This window comes from Ruditapes philippinarum, unplaced genomic scaffold (assembly GCF_026571515.1).
Source record: "Ruditapes philippinarum isolate M1 unplaced genomic scaffold, ASM2657151v2 ctg2402_1_1_1_1, whole genome shotgun sequence".
Taxonomy (NCBI): Eukaryota; Metazoa; Mollusca; class Bivalvia; order Venerida; family Veneridae; genus Ruditapes; species Ruditapes philippinarum.
Window position 1 is genome coordinate 247,185 of NW_026851700.1, and position 16,729 is coordinate 263,913.

General features: G+C 30.7%; 1 protein-coding gene across 1 annotated transcript in view; it reads left to right on the forward strand.

Annotated features, from left to right (window-relative positions):
* LOC132737434 (SWI/SNF-related matrix-associated actin-dependent regulator of chromatin subfamily A member 5-like) overlaps window positions 1–16,729 on the forward strand; it is a 29,704-nt gene that overhangs the window by 2,569 nt on the left and 10,406 nt on the right. Inside the window, exons 3-18 of the mRNA XM_060724724.1 lie at window positions 594–763; window positions 1,672–1,698; window positions 4,070–4,093; window positions 5,960–6,060; window positions 6,804–6,904; window positions 7,865–8,044; window positions 8,549–8,704; window positions 9,404–9,535; window positions 9,902–9,964; window positions 10,348–10,457; window positions 10,968–11,104; window positions 11,908–11,997; window positions 12,412–12,533; window positions 13,461–13,613; window positions 14,303–14,435; window positions 16,564–16,712. Of these exons, the coding sequence (XP_060580707.1) occupies window positions 594–763; window positions 1,672–1,698; window positions 4,070–4,093; window positions 5,960–6,060; window positions 6,804–6,904; window positions 7,865–8,044; window positions 8,549–8,704; window positions 9,404–9,535; window positions 9,902–9,964; window positions 10,348–10,457; window positions 10,968–11,104; window positions 11,908–11,997; window positions 12,412–12,533; window positions 13,461–13,613; window positions 14,303–14,435; window positions 16,564–16,712 (1,848 nt within the window). The remainder of the gene's footprint in view (window positions 1–593; window positions 764–1,671; window positions 1,699–4,069; window positions 4,094–5,959; window positions 6,061–6,803; window positions 6,905–7,864; window positions 8,045–8,548; window positions 8,705–9,403; window positions 9,536–9,901; window positions 9,965–10,347; window positions 10,458–10,967; window positions 11,105–11,907; window positions 11,998–12,411; window positions 12,534–13,460; window positions 13,614–14,302; window positions 14,436–16,563; window positions 16,713–16,729) is intronic.

Consider the following 16,729-nt stretch of genomic DNA (forward strand, 5'->3'; position numbering starts at 1 on the left):
GTTACTTCTACCTATCATATTTTATTTTCCCTAAAACCTAGGGACTAGTTTTGAAATCTTTATAGGCAGTTTTAAACACCTACTAGGGTTACGACCATGTTTCTTCATATGACACCAGAACTGGTTGGTTCCAGGAAGTGGACTCGAAAGTGATTAATATAACTTAAAAGAACTTGTTTCGCAATCAAGCTTAAATAAATTAAAATACGTTTAAACAACTATATTTACCTTGTCGATATTGATCAGATGTAAAAATGTTCTTAGATATAGGTTGCTTACTTACTCTAGTAATTTGTATCATGCAAAAAAATTGAATAGAAAAAATAATCAACCCTTCATAGATGGGTACATAGTTGAACTGTTAAAACTTGCATGTTGTGATACATTGTTTGTTAGGAACTTAATCAAACCTAAAGTTATTCATTGTTGGTTTGTAATACTAGAAATATAAATCAAAATCAATACTTATCTGTAATATAAGGAAGCGTCTAACAAACAAACAGAAGTAGGGAATAGGGAAGTATTTACAATGGAAGTCGTGAGCTGAGGTAAATGTAACAAATTTTGATTAATATTTGTAATTTTCTTTGTAGGAATCTGATAGAGGTAATAGGTTTGAATACCTGCTTAAACAGACTGAGATCTTTGCTCACTTTATGATGACTGGCATGAATAGTAACACAAAATCACCTTCCAGCCCCCTCAAGATGAAAAAGTCCAAAAGTAAACTTGCAGAGAAGGCAAAACTGGTGGAGGCAGGAGAGTAAGTATTATTCTGTTTCTGATTAATAAAGAATCTTGCAAATAAATGCTCGTGTAGAGGTTATGCATGGTTGTAAGTACTTTCCTGCCATTGGTACAATAATTGTAGTACTTCCTGTCAAACAGTTATTTAAGGTTTTTAATTTGCTAAAAATTGAACAGAAAGTAAGACAGATGTGATAACTGCAGATTGAAAAAAGTTAAAAACATGATTGACATCAAACCAATATGCAGGAAAGTCTTTCATACCATTGTTGATCTGTATGTATGAAATAGACTGTCATGTTGCCCTCCAGTTACATAATTAACAAGTTAAATGTATGCAGGCAGTTATGTTGAAGTTGATCATATTAAAATAAGCTTAAAATTTAAAGGAATGTTTTTAGAGTCCTGTTTGCAACATGTACATGCATGGTAGATATATTAACTAAATTTCTGATGATTTTTATGGTATCATCTCCAGGTCACAGTTTGTCTTCTACAATCATAATAGTGATTGTAGTTGACATAAAAATTTGAAGTTTGACTATTTGAAGAAAAGGGAACATGCTGTCCTTCCAACAGCTCTTGTTATCTCTTCTTATTATCATTATATAAAACGTAAGCTTTGAAGAACTTTTATTAATAAATTAATTTTATTATGAAATTAATAGACAAAAATGAAAAACAAAATTACACGACCAATGTCTCGACCATTGTCTCAAAACACAAAGACCAAAATATCTAATTTTGTTAGCAATCTATATTTTATACATTTTGTGGCAGTGATTTGAGAATTGAGAAAGCTCTGGGTTATTTGAATTAGCATCAATAAAAAACTGTTTACACATTTCCGCTGAAACAGCTACCAATGGTAAATGTTCAGTACTGTATTTCCATCAAATAACAAAAAGAAATATTTCAATTCAGGCGTTCAAAATCAGGTGATCCAGGAGAGTAAGTAGTTATTTTCAATAACCCTTGTAGAATAAACTCAGTATTTGTACACAAGCTTGTATGCCAGTGTTGTTTTGTTGTTTCTATGACTGGAGTGATAGGACTAGTTAGCCTCTGATTTAGTTATAATATTATATTTACAATGACAAGTGAAATCGACAGTGTTTAGTTTGAACATATTTATTTAAGCTCGATTGCGAAACAAGTTCTTGCAACTTATATTAATCACTTTCAAGTCCGCTTCCTGGAACCAACCAGTACTGGTGTCATATGAAAAAACATGATCGTGACCTGAGTAGAACTTGAACCCATGATATTTGGGTTGAGAGGCAGACACCTTAACCACTAGCCTGCCACTCCCCCTTATGTGGTCAGTATTTGAGGTAATATGTTCTGATTTTCAAGTTTGCTATTACATAAATTTCCAACAACAGTCTATGAATTCTCTTTACAATATATCTAGCGTCTTACTAAAGCTATTTTTTTCTTCATTTGTACCATATATTGTACGTCCCTATGTCCTTACTTGTTGCGAACAACGTGTCTTCTAATAATCTTCTGAACATCCTCATTAAAATTTGATAGTAGATTTTATTGAATAGGTGAATTTTCAAGCATAAAATTTGTAATTTTCTAATTAAGATAGATTTCTTTGAATGGCAGTTACATTTACCAGTGTCCTCATTTTACGATTTTTCAGACCAATAAAAAATTGTAATTTACTATAAATTAAGAGTGACAATTATATTTATATGTAACAGGGCCCTCATTTTACGATTTTTTGGGCCAATAAAAATTTGTTATTTACTAAATTTTATAAGTGACAGTTTTGTGTATGTCTAGGTAGTTCCTTAATTTCAGATTTCTGGGGCTGATATTTGGCCCCAGTCACCTTCCCATTGAATATATACATTTTTCTTTATTTTTGAGAATAGAATACACCTAAAAATGTAAATATTTGAGACCCTTAACCCTTTATTCAAATATCATACTGCAATTTGCTTTTTGTAAAGTAAAATATATGATACTTAACATCAAGAGTAATGATTTTGACAGGAAAAATTCTCATTGTTTCCTCAAAACACCCAAAAATACCCCTGCTCAAGCATCCTGGCCCCAGTTTCGTATAAAGTTACTGGAGCCCTGTGTTTAAAAGATAACTCTTTTAACAATTTGCAAATTCTATCTTTGGAAATTAGGTTGTGTGTATCTCATTTTATGAAGGGGTAATCTAAATTATAAATTGGCACAATCTGTAAAAAATTGACAAAGTTCATCTCCAGATGAGTTCTATAAATTTTATAGGAAAACTTCTAATGCTTTTGCTTTCTGAAAAAAAGTATCCGTTTCATCATATAGAGTATTGGCGACAGTAAGGAAATATATGGTCATTGCCTTGGAGTATAACTTTATTCTAATAGTTCACTTATCCTTGTTCAGGAAAATCTAAGATATTTCTGACTTGTTTCATATAAATCTCTCTTAGGTAATAAATTGTGAAGAGAATTATTTATCATCAATCTGTTTCCATTCTAAGTTACTCGCACAAAATAATCAGTGGAAATTTATCAAACATTGTTCATCATCAAAGTAAATTTACCTTATGTCATACAACAGTCAGTCAATTTTCCTTTCTTACACAAACAGTGTTTATATTTAGGAAATAGATATCAATTTTGAATATGATGTTGTAGAATAGTGCACGGTCGGAGTTCAGATGCACAGGAATATAATAGCAAAGGCTGATATGCCTGAGTAAATGATTAAAAGGCATTTGCTTGATAGATCTTGCATTGTTACACTACAACACAAGAAAAGTTAATATCTATTTCCATTCTAACATGCTAATAAAAAAGAGAATTGATTAAAATATGTTTAACTATATTTGAGTGTAGAAATAATTTCCCTGATGTCATTTGGTTTATAGACATCATATTACATGCATATATACTGTAGTGTAATAATAATGCATTCAACAGCTGTATCTGATTGACAGGGAAATAATGTAAGCATGTTAGAATATATATATATACATTTGTGCACATAAGGCCTTTGATTGTTTAGTAATGAAGTAACTGCAGTCATATTAGAATATTTATTATATACAGTTAGTTTTTATCAGTTACTGTTTTTACCATTGATCTAGAACTTTTGGTAGATTGTAACTCATCAATTTGACTATTTTACTTGTGTACATGTTCCCAGCCTTGTATTTTCCATCTTACCTATGTTGTTGTAACTTTCTAAAAAGTACAATATATCACACCTTGGAGACAATATAAATGAATGGTATGCATGCTTTTAATTGATTTGTAGTATTTTTGTTTGATAGCTTAGATATAGTTTTAATATTTGCTTGGTTTGTTATAAGATCTCCAGTTAAAGGTGCTGCTAGGTAAGAATGTTCTAGGTATAAGGTTAAAACTAAACCTGTTATATTGTTTGATTAACATGTTATTGAAAGGCCAAAATGCCGTATGCTGATTTATATCGTATGAAGATATTTTCATGTATTTATTCTGTGCATTAATCGATGTAACAAATACATTTAGTAAGTTTCAATGGTAAGATGATGGTTTTACTAAATTGCCTGAAAAATTGCATCCTCATGTCAAGGTCAAAGTTACAAAAACAAATCTTGAATTCCACACTCACATAAAATTGTTACTTGATTGAAGCAGTTAAATAGTATTTACAACATAGTAAGTCAATTTCAAGTTGTAGTTATGTTTTTATAATCAAACTTGTAAGTAACCACACCATGTTATTTTTGTTTTTACTTTTTTTGCACACTTTATGCTTTCTTACTACTATTTCTTACTAATTTTGAGTGCATGCGTTTTCTTTACAAACTTCATGATCTGCCTGTTCAGAAATCATTTCCAACGTCTTTGGAATGCTTTTGTTGTTGATATACTTATTTTGATGATACTGTTATTGAAAGAATTAAATGAAGCTTTTCAAATGTGATAAAAGATAAGATGCTGTTGTTATATGACTATATCTGATGCAGTAATGAACTTGTACATAAGCTGTGTCAAAACTAAATTGTAAGCTGAAGCTGACAGGTTTATTGATTGCTTTTATTATATGAAATTTGTTACAGTCTATGGTTACCATTTTACTTTATCTTAACTGGGAAAGGTATATGTATTTTTAATATCTACAGTGAATTAATGATAGTGAATCAGTGGTGCATCAATGTCCGACTAAGAGAATATGTTTCATTTACCTGATTGTCATGTTTCTGTAGCCAGTCAATTGACTAGCATATTGATTGTTTTAAAGAACCATTTAATATGATGCAGTTGTGGGTAATTTATGTAGTCTGTCCTTGTGACTGATCAACTGATTAATCTAATTAATTGTTGTCCTTGGCAGTCGTACATCGTTCTATACATGTTGACCCTGCATTATCTGTAGAACCTCTATAGCTGGTTAACTGGTATATACATGTATGTTGACTATTTCAGGCTTGGTTTTACATAGTACATTTATAGCTGCTTAACTGGTGTATACATGTATGTTGACTATTTCAGGCTTGGTTTTACATAGTACATTTATAGCTGGTTAACTGGTATATACATGTATGTTGACTATTTCAGACTTGGTTTTACATAGTACATTTATAGCTAGTTAACTGGTATATACATGTATGTTGACTATTTCAGACTTGGTTTTACATAGTACATTTATAGCTAGTTAACTGGTATATACATGTATGTTGACTATTTCAGACTTGGTTTTACATAGTACATTTATAGCTAGTTAACTGGTGTATACATGTATGTTGACTATTTCAGGCTTGGTTTTACATAGTACATTTATAGCTGGTTAACTGGTATATACATGTATGTTGACTATTTCAGACTTGGTTTTACATAGTACATTTATAGCTGGTTAACTGGTATATACATGTATGTTGACTATTTCAGACTTGGTTTTACATAGTACATTTATAGCTGGTTAACTGGTATATACATGTATGTTGACTATTTCAGACTTTTGATTATCATAGTACATTTATAGCTGGTTAACTAGTATATATTACCTATTTCAGTCTTTTGATTATCATAGTGCATCTATATCTGGTTAACTGGATGCTGACTATGAATTGGCTAATAAATTCACCTGCTTATCAAGTTAGCAAAGTGTATCTACAGCTAGTTTATTGTAAACTGCATTCTAATTCTGTGGCTGTTTCAGTCACTTTATTGTACATGTATAACTAGTTAACTAATATATATGTTAACTATTTCAGTCATAGACATAGACGTACTGAGACAGAGGAAGATGAAGAACTGATTTCACAAGCCAAGAAGTCTACTGCTGTTGTAACCAGATTTGAGGAAAGCCCTTCATGTAAGAATTAATAGAGGATATTGAATAAGTGTAGATTTAATACTGATTTAATTGAACGAGTAGAATAAAAATCATATTATGCGAGGCTCTGATGATCATAATATTGTTTTCTCCAACAATTCAATAAATTTAGTATTGAATCTACATGAATATAATATTCTATTTATCACATATATAAAAAACGAACGATAAACTGTGTTTATATAAAAATGAGACTATGTCAAAGTGTTATTACACTAGTGTAATATCATTTTCATTAAATGGCTTTATTAAACTCCTGTGCCTCGGTGTATGTGATATCATTTATACAAAAAATAAATTTGACAAAACCATTGCTAATTTCAAAACAACAGTCAACAGTAGAAATGTGAAAATATGAAATTTATTGTTATAAGCATTTGTCACGGGTCATTTTATTTGTTATATTAACTGTTCATTTTGCAGTGCACTGTTCCTCATTCAGTCGGGGGAAAAATATTCTTAATGTCTGCGCATGCGTCGATTATCGTTTGTCTCCGTGGCGTCTGTTCAATACAATAGCAGACGATAACAGCGCACGGCAAAATGAACAATTAACATAACAAATAAAATGACCCGTGACACATTTAACAAATTATGATGCAAGTTTTAATCTGTGGGTCAATTTTTTTGATAATTATTATTGAATAATGTAATATACAGTATATGTCAGTGTAATATATCGTTATTTTCTAAGTATATATATTTGGATATATATATTTCAGACATCAAGGGTGGTGAGATGAGAGATTACCAGGTCAGGGGTCTTAATTGGATGATCAACTTGTATGAAAATGGTATCAATGGTATATTAGCTGATGAAATGGTAAATCATTTTATGTCATACTCAATATCTAAAGGGTATATCTTATGAAATAGTTTCATAAAATTTATCAACAGTAAAAATATAATGATTCCATAACGTTAAGGTCAATATATGAAAGAGTGGAAATGTAGAATGTTTCTGTTATTTAACACACATGGATATTGTACATAAACAGAATAAAATGTTCAAGAACAAAATATCGTTTATCTATTTTAAATAGGGTTTAATCCTTTTAGCAATGATTTCATGTATGTGCCACTTGCTTTAAAGGCAGTTAGCGACCATATTTATTTCGTACAAGTATTTTGGAAGTATTCCTTTCTTGAAATTCAAACAATAATTTTTTTCAGCAGATATATAGCTTTATATACTTTAAAACACTAGTTGTGCATTAGACAGAGATTTACTTTTATAATCAATCTTTCTCTTTCATGAAAATAAGTAGTGTCTATGTTAACAGTTATTTGAATATCTTTAGAAAAGGGGATATTATGTTTTTTGGAAAAAAACATAAAAAATGTTCTACATGTAAAACTTGCAGCATTATACAATACCAGATTCACTGCTAGTACCTGCAGTTGCTCCACTGATGTCCAACATTACAATATCTCATTATTTACTAGATAATGTTCATCTGACTTAACAAAAAATAATAAAATAAATACAAAAGGTTTTTCCTATATAGTAGCCAGATAATCTCTGATTGAACATTTCTTGATAGTATTAGTCATACAAAGTTACTGTACATTTAATAATTTTACAAACTTTTATGTCTGAGAATTGAAAGAAAATTAAATAATTACACGAAAATTATTCACAAATATATATGTGGTACATTTGTATTTCAAATTCAAACACATATTACATAATACACATGTACATATAATATAAGTCATATTTCAGGTGTTGTTAAAGGTAATGCAGTGTAATATTGATATCTTGTATTGCGTCTCATTTCAGGGTTTGGGTAAGACATTACAAACAATCTCGTTGCTAGGCTACATGAAACATTACAGACATATACCAGGTCCTCATCTTGTCATCTGTCCTAAATCTACACTCTCTAACTGGAGTAATGAACACAAGCGCTGGTGCCCCAGTCTACGTACTGTCTGTCTTATAGGATCACAGGAACAAAGGGTACCAACCATTTATATGTTAGAATATATATGATAAAAAATCACTAGTTATGACAAATATAAGTACCTTCTTTAGAATTATTTTTCGCTGCATTAAAATATCATTTGTATTCTGTATAATCTTATCATGCACCATATGGTTAGTGGTTTGTTTATCACAATGTCATATTTTCCCTGAGTTAACTCAATTCCCCAGAATGTATAGGTATTTCTTTATTGTACTCTAAAATGGTATATTAACCTGCCTAAGTAATTAATGTACTGCTTTTTAAAAAAAAAAAATGACTTCTTAAAATAAATTTGTTTTAAAACTTATCAAAGAATGACATAACATTCGTTATTCATTAACATAAACTGTTATTAAACTGAATACAAAAAGCAACTTAATGGTAACAATATTCTTTTATCATTTCATTATTGTTTTATAATTATATTTTAACAAGAAATTTTTTTTTCAGTTACAGAAAAACAGCATATAAATGTGTGTGTATATTTCAATTTTCAGGCCGAAATTATCCGAGATATAATGATGCCTGGGGAATGGGATGTGTGTATAACATCATACGAAATGATAATCAAGGAGAAATCTGTCTTTAAAAAGTTTAACTGGAGATACATGGTCATTGATGAAGCCCATAGAATCAAAAATGAAAAGTCAAAGGTTTGTCTTGATCTACCTAAATGAAAATGTTATATTTCGTTCTTTTCTAACTTGATTATGGAAAAATAAAGTAATTGTATAACTAATTTTGTTTTTGAATTTCTTTCTTACATTTTTAGCTTATTTAAATAAATGGATCAAAGTGTTTCTTTTATAATGCATAGTCAAACTATATACATGTTTGTATATCTTTGTATTCTGTATGTCAGTTAAAGATCCTGTAACTCAATTTTTATGGGTTTATATCAATGATATGATGCTGAAGATTTATCAATATTGTAAGTTCCAAAAGCATTATTTGTAAAGATATTACATTAATGTAAATAAAGGGAGGTAAATAGAAATTTATTTTCTATAAAGTCTAAGCCAAATGTTTCAATAGGAAATGAATGCATATATATTTTAATTGTTATATAAAATGCATTTATATATTTGCAGTACATATTAAACATATTCTTGGATGTTTGAAAATTGTTTTAGATGAATAGTTATATACATATATAAAATTTCATAAAAGTGTGATAACAACGATAATTACAACATGTAGGATCTTTAAGCACAGTATGTAGTTCCATCAGTTAAGACTGTATCCATGGAAAGTTATTCAGATATTTACCTGGAAACCTACTCTGTTGTAATGTTTAGTTTATTATGGTATATTATATATTATATAGCTCATTGTTTGTGGTTTGTTTACAGTTATCTGAGATAGTACGAGAGTTTAAGACAGCTAATAGACTACTACTGACTGGTACTCCACTACAGAATAATCTACATGAGTTGTGGGCCTTGCTTAACTTCCTCCTACCAGATGTGTTCAATTCTGCTGATGTTTGTATTTCTTTTATATACAAAATGCTTATTTTACAAAGTGTTACTTTAATATAGTCTACTTTCTATCTAAAGGGAGATTATCACAAATAACCTAGACTTTAAATGAAAATAAATGAAAGAATAAACCTGTAAGAGTTGTCTTTCTTTTCTAAAGCTGTTAAAAGATAATGGTCATGGAAGGGGAAAAAAAATATGCTGACCTTGTGTTAAGTTTAATTTATACTCTGAAATGTGCATTTATGTAACATCTAGGCATTTTAGCATCTTATTTCCTAATCTATAGTCTCAAATAGTACTTGATGTGTGATTTTTTCCCTACTTGTGTTATAATGTTGTTTCAATACTCTAATAATATGATTGTAGGACTTTGATTCCTGGTTTAATGCATCCGAGATGAACAAGGAGCTTGTGGAGAGATTACATGGTGTAAGTATAATTATTTTATATACATGTGTCATACAAACATAGCTCTATATCTTAAAATATATTATTATTGAGATAATTTCATACTGGCTTTGTTGTCTAACAGTATTTGTATTATTGCAGGGAGGAATAGGTTATACATCATACATGTTTATTAATAACAGCAAGAACAAACATGACCTTTATGGCTTAGACTGAGTCAAAGTAGATAACTCGAGTGCAGTTCTACTCAGGTGTCCCTTTTGGGATAGGGCACTTGACGTCTTCCTCCAACAGTAAAACTCCAAATTGGCCATATGACCTACTGTGTTGGTATGACATAAAGCAGCGTAAAACCCAACCAAAAATATAAAAATAATTTTATTTTTGCTATGTTATCATGATAGGTATTGAGACCATTTTTACTGAGACGTTTGAAGTCGGAAGTAGAGAAAAGATTACTACCAAAAAAGGAAACAAAAATCTTTGTTGGTCTTAGTAAAATGCAGAGAGAATGGTAAGAACTATTTTATTCTTTAAGGCTTTAGCTTGTCAAAATTCATGTATTGAAAATGATGTATATTTAAGTCTAGTATTAGTGTATATTAGTGGCAAAGGTCAGTTATTCTCACTACCTGCTGGCGGCAAGAGGTGAATATTTAAATCCTGATACTTTATAATGTTTCCTTTATTTACTTGATAAATGTATCCATTAAAACCTCGGTAAGAATTGTTGAATTGAAAAATAGTGATGCTTGATATCAAAATTTATTTTATTTCCATTTCCAGTTACTGTTCTTGCAGGGTTTTCATTATAAACAGATTGGCGATCCATATAATCAGTTGAAATGTTGTTAAAATTGGTTGTATTTTCAGCCTGCAGATTAAAATATCATCCTTGACCCCTGGCCAAAGTGGATGTTTTCGTTGGCTCATCTGTTGCCTCATATAGAAATGAAAACCCTGTACTTGTTAATCAATTCTTAGATATATTTTTTTCTTATATATGATATATTGATGTCATCAGGTATACAAAGATTTTAATGAAGGATATAGATGTAGTGAATGGTGCTGGTAAATCAGAGAAGGTGAGATTACTCAACATTCTCATGCAGCTGAGGAAATGTTGTAATCATCCCTATCTGTTTGATGGAGCTGAACCAGGTATGTCCTTAAAGTGTATAAAGCTATATATCTGCTACAATAATTATGGTTTGAATTTAAAAAAGATTACTTCCAAAATGCTTGTATGAAATAAATATGGTAGATAATTGCCTTTAAAGCAAATGATGCATGCTAAGCAAATAAAACGCTACTCAATATAGCAAATAATATTTTGTTCCGGAACATTTATCCTGTTTATATACATTATTCATGTGTGTTAAAAAAACAGAGACATTCTATGTTACAACTTTTTTGGGAATCCACCATATAATAATTGAACCAATATTATTTTACTGTTGATAAATTTTACAACAATATTCCATAAGATATAGCTTTATAGCCTTTTAAATAAAATGTTTCTATAGAGGTATATTAATATTACAATACCAATATAGTATGACTAAACATTTCTTTGGTATGTTTGTTTTAATTTTCCTAATATCCAACATTATTATTGGTTCGTCTCGTCACAAAATTTTAGAAAAATCCCTCTTATGTTAATTATGTCACACAATTTGTTGTTCTTACAAACATTTGATTTAATGATAGCTTTAAAGGATTAGTATGTGTGTCATATCTACTGCAAAATTATTTTGTTCAGTCATTTTGAGCTAAAAACATTGGTTTGCAATCCATTTACATTTATTTTGATTGTGATTAAGATTTAAAGATGATTTAATTTTATTTTTGATGAATGTAAGGAAAAACTGGATAAGTTCTAGAAAATGTAGACTTCATATTATACAAGCATTTCTAAGATGTTTACATTATGTAAGGTTATACATATATATTATTTATTTTAGGACCACCATACACTACAGACAAGCATTTAGTTGATAACTGTGGTAAATTGGTTATCTTGGATAAACTTCTCCCAAGACTCCAGTCAGAAGGTATTTTATGAGTTTTATTCAACGGTGAAAGTCCAACGGTTAAGAAAATCTGAGAATTTGAAAATCTGAAATTGAGTTGCATGCTATACAATGTCATCCTTAGGATGACGTTATTTTGCCGTTATGAATGAAGTTTTAATTTCATACACTGTTGTAAGAAAAAAGTAATGTAATGGATGTAATGACATAAATTTCCATTGAAAATTGTTTTATCAAGGTAAAGGATTTCGAAATATAATTGAATATGGTTGAATTTGCAAGAAAAAATATCTGACATTTTTGCGGTTCGAATCGGAATATCCGTCCTTCAGGAACATGGGCAGGTCCCCTTGTGACGGATATTCTGAACGGCAACACGTCAGATATTATTATTAAAGTAATAATATAGTATAATAATTATTTATATATCATCAGGTTCACGAGTTCTTATATTCAGTCAGATGACTAGAGTATTAGATATCCTGGAAGATTATTGTTTCTGGAGGAATTACCAATATTGTCGACTTGATGGATCTACGCCACATTCAGAGAGACAGGTAAAACTTTGATAAGTATAAACTCATAGAAATATCCTATCTACTCTCCAATGACGGTTTCAGTATGTCATTTGTATTATTGAAATTATAATTTATGTAGTACTGCATAAGTGGATATTTCCCTGTGTCGAAAAGTTAGTGATTTTAAAATTCCAGACATTACAGGTTTGGAAATATTAGGGAATCGTGCAAGGGTAAAACTTAATGACATATTGATTGATATTTATGCTAGCGGAAATTCTAGCGATTTTCGTCATTTCGCAAAATTCGCCAATATTTCCACATCGCTAACTTAACCACTTGCACAGTATAATAATTGAAGACAGTCATTTATTAAGTAAATGTTATACAAGATATTGATATAAATCAGACATCTATTTAGTAAATGTTATACAAGATATTGATATAAATCATTTCAAAATAAATCAAGTTTGCTGGCTTAACTTCGGATAGTCCATCTGTTTATAATCAATTGATGCATGGAGCCCTCTGGATCATTCTATGTTTTTATGTCATGTGAAAAAATCTGGAAACAAAGTGATCCCTCGGAAGCATTAATCACAACAAAATTACAAGAGAATTGCAGACTCTGTTTGATTGAATCTGTACATGAGGGATAATGAATACGTGCAACATCCCTCACGCCCCCTAGCACTGGCTTGAGCGGTACTCAATTCTCAACACTTAAAAGTGCTGGAATCAATGATCCCGAAGGACCAGAAAAATATAACAACACTGAAGTGAAGTAAAGTCAGTTTTTTCTGAGAATTTCAGACAAGGTCCTGCGTCCTGTAAACGTTGCCTTTGCCTTGTTGATCTATATTACTGTTTTTCATAGACCCTCATATTTGATATGTTGATGTCTTCTTAAATTGACATATTCATGCAAACCAGGTTTTTGACAATACAAATAATCTCTCTTTCCAGATATCTATAGACGATTACAATGCCCCAGACAGTAAAAAGTTTATATTCATGTTGAGTACACGTGCCGGAGGTCTCGGTATTAACCTTGCTACAGCAGATGTTGTCATTCTTTATGACTCGGACTGGAACCCACAGGTGGATCTACAAGCCCAGGTGAGAGAAAAAAACTTTTCATTGTTTGTATCATGTTTTATCTAATCTCTGTATGTATAGTTCAGGCTCATGATAAATTATAAAGCTTCAGAAAATGTTGATTTACTTCTGTTTTGTTCTGTATGTTCTCATTGATATTTTTATGCTGAAGAAGTGTATTCAAGTCCCAATTTTATACTTAATACGTTATCATTATTTTTGAAAGGGTGTTTATGACAGTTGATTTTGTAACCTTTGTAAGCATATTTGAAGCTGAAAAGTTGATTTTGTAACCTTTTTTAACCATATTTGAAGCTGAAAATGTTGAGTAAAATGTTGATACATTCTGGAGTAACTTTTCATCATGATAACACATTGTTTACTTTAGAATATTATGAAAAAATCAATAAGAAAGGATATAGCTGATCAAAAAGATGTATTTTCTAGTGAATGATAAGATCTCGAAACAATTCATAACATAAAAATTGAATTATGTCAAGGTTATGAAATACCCAATTTGTAATTCGCAGTGATTTCTATATCTGCTTTATAAAGGTATAGATTTACTGAAAAGAATAGTTTGAAATATTAATCAACATTGACAGATTTGAACTGTTGGAATATGTATATGGTATGTAAATATATGTTATGTTAAGGATCAACTGTTCTAGAATATTTCAGATCTATAAATTATGTATATTATGTTTTAGGATCGTGCTCATCGTATAGGACAGAAGAAACAGGTGCGTGTGTTTAGATTTATCACAGAGAACACTGTTGAGGAGAGAATTGTGGAGAAGGCTGAAATGAAATTACGTCTAGATAATATTGTTATACAGCAAGGTAACTAACTATATATCCATAAAATATGATTCTCAGTAGTTGTCTTCACAAAGAGCCATTTTTTACCATCACTAAATGAACAAAAGTAATACATTTCAAATATAATATTTTTACCACAATTTCTCTCTTATGTTATACATAATAATGATATAAATATTTACTGTTTCTCTATACTATTTTGAATTGTTTAGCTACTTATGGAAGAATGTTAGGCCTATCCTGTTCACCAATGCAGTGTTTCTGCCAGAGCGCGTTTTTGCGTTTTTGGCGCACTATTTTCAGCCATGACGCAATGAAATTTAGTTAGTGCGTATTCTTGTGACGCAAGAATTTCACCGTCGCTGATTTCAACACAAGTCAGATATACAGACTATAAACCGTCAATTCAGTATAAAAATGTACGGAATGTTTACCGTGGGCTCCACTATAATTTTAATGAGAAATGAAATTTACCGGGTCCGTGGTCCGGCATTTAGCCAATTTCAAACTAGTTAATAAACGCTTGCATTTATACGTTACTGCATATATTGAAAGCGCCCAGAACAAAATTATTTATTTTGTTGTCGTCATATTCTGCAAACGAATAACTGTCTGCTGGAAAATGCAGTCTGCGTATATGTTAGTGTTCATCTGTGCTGTTCTACAGAAATTAGAAACTTCGAAGGGAGCGATAGCGACAGGAGAATGTTTCTAATTTCTGTAAAACAGCTAAGGATGAACACTAAATATTTAGTGTCAAGCTTTTAATTTGGCCCTTGATTACGTCACTAGGCGGTACTATGAAGCACTATGAAAAAATAGAAGGCGAATATGAACGAATTTCAATATAGTATCGACTTTCTTTCTTCTATGAAAATTAACACACATAATTTTTAAGAAATACAGCGTTATTATTGGATGACAAATAATCCAAAATAGCAGAGATTGACCAATTTCTTCACGAAAAATATACAAAATATTGTAAATAAAACTTATAAAGTGTTACCTGGTTTTTTTTTTACATTTTTGTTAAATTTATTGGCATGACCCTTATGAATTTGAAATGACCCCTAAAATATCATACAGGGGGTCATAAAAGACCCTCAGAAAATCAGAGCTGGCAGAAACACTGCCAATGTGTCAATGTCTGTCTTTGCATTTGTTTTACCTGCAAATACTTTTAATCACAGAAGTTACTTACACATAAGTTTGTCTTAAGGATTATAATTGTTGGTCAACAACTTAGCCCCATTATTTAGTATAAATTTGACTGAATTATTCTCTTTTGCAAAAATTCTTATTTTATTTGGGCATTATATATTGTGCCATCAAATACTTTATAAGAATCCAGTGTGCTGTCTTACTGGCAAATACTGTTTATATCATACAATGGCTTTGTTTCTTGTTTTTTTTATGCAGCATACGTCCAGATGAGCGAAAATATTTCAATAAATCAAACTTGTGAAAAATGTGCAAAGTAGAAAGATTAAAGTAATAATTTACATGTTTTGAGTGATTAATGGTGATTTCTTTCGTTATGTGTAACTATATTTCTACTGCGTTACTAACGCAGTAAGGGCATTTTTTTTTGCATATTTTGACCTCTTTTTGTAATAAACATGGGTTGTAAGTGCCATTGATAATGGGTGAAATGATTCCTTTTGGTTACTATACAATAATATACATTTAATTTCATTTCCAAAATTTTCATGAAAATAAACATTAATCTGGAGGCGTGCTGTTTAAGGAGGACATATAGATTTGCCCTTGTCAATCCATCATACTGTCTGGCCTATGTCTTGATGTTTCAGTCCCGACAGGGACTTCGGATTCTTTCATGTAAGGAAGCTATCCAGCTAGCTTATGGAAGGTCGGTGGTTCTACTCAGGTGCCCGTTCGTGCCTGAAATAATGCACGGAAGGGCATCTGAAGTCTTCCTTCACCAGTAAAGCTGGACGTCGCTAAATGACCTATACTGTGTCAGTGTGACTTAAAACCCAATCAAACAAACTGTCTTGATGTGTTGTACTGTCTAACTGTTGACTGACAAAACAATGGAATGTTAGGGCATCCCTGTCCTATTGAAACATTTTGTGTTAAAATTTGTTGGTTATTTCCTGGCCTATAATCATTTGATTTATTTTTACAGGGCGTCTGGTAGATGCTGCAGCAACAAAGTTAGGTAAAGATGAAGTGTTGAATATGATTAGACATGGAGCTAGTCATGTATTTGCATCTAAAGACAGCGAAATTACTGATGCTAACATTGATGAAATACTTACCAAGGGAGAGAAGAAAGTAAGTACTTAACTGTA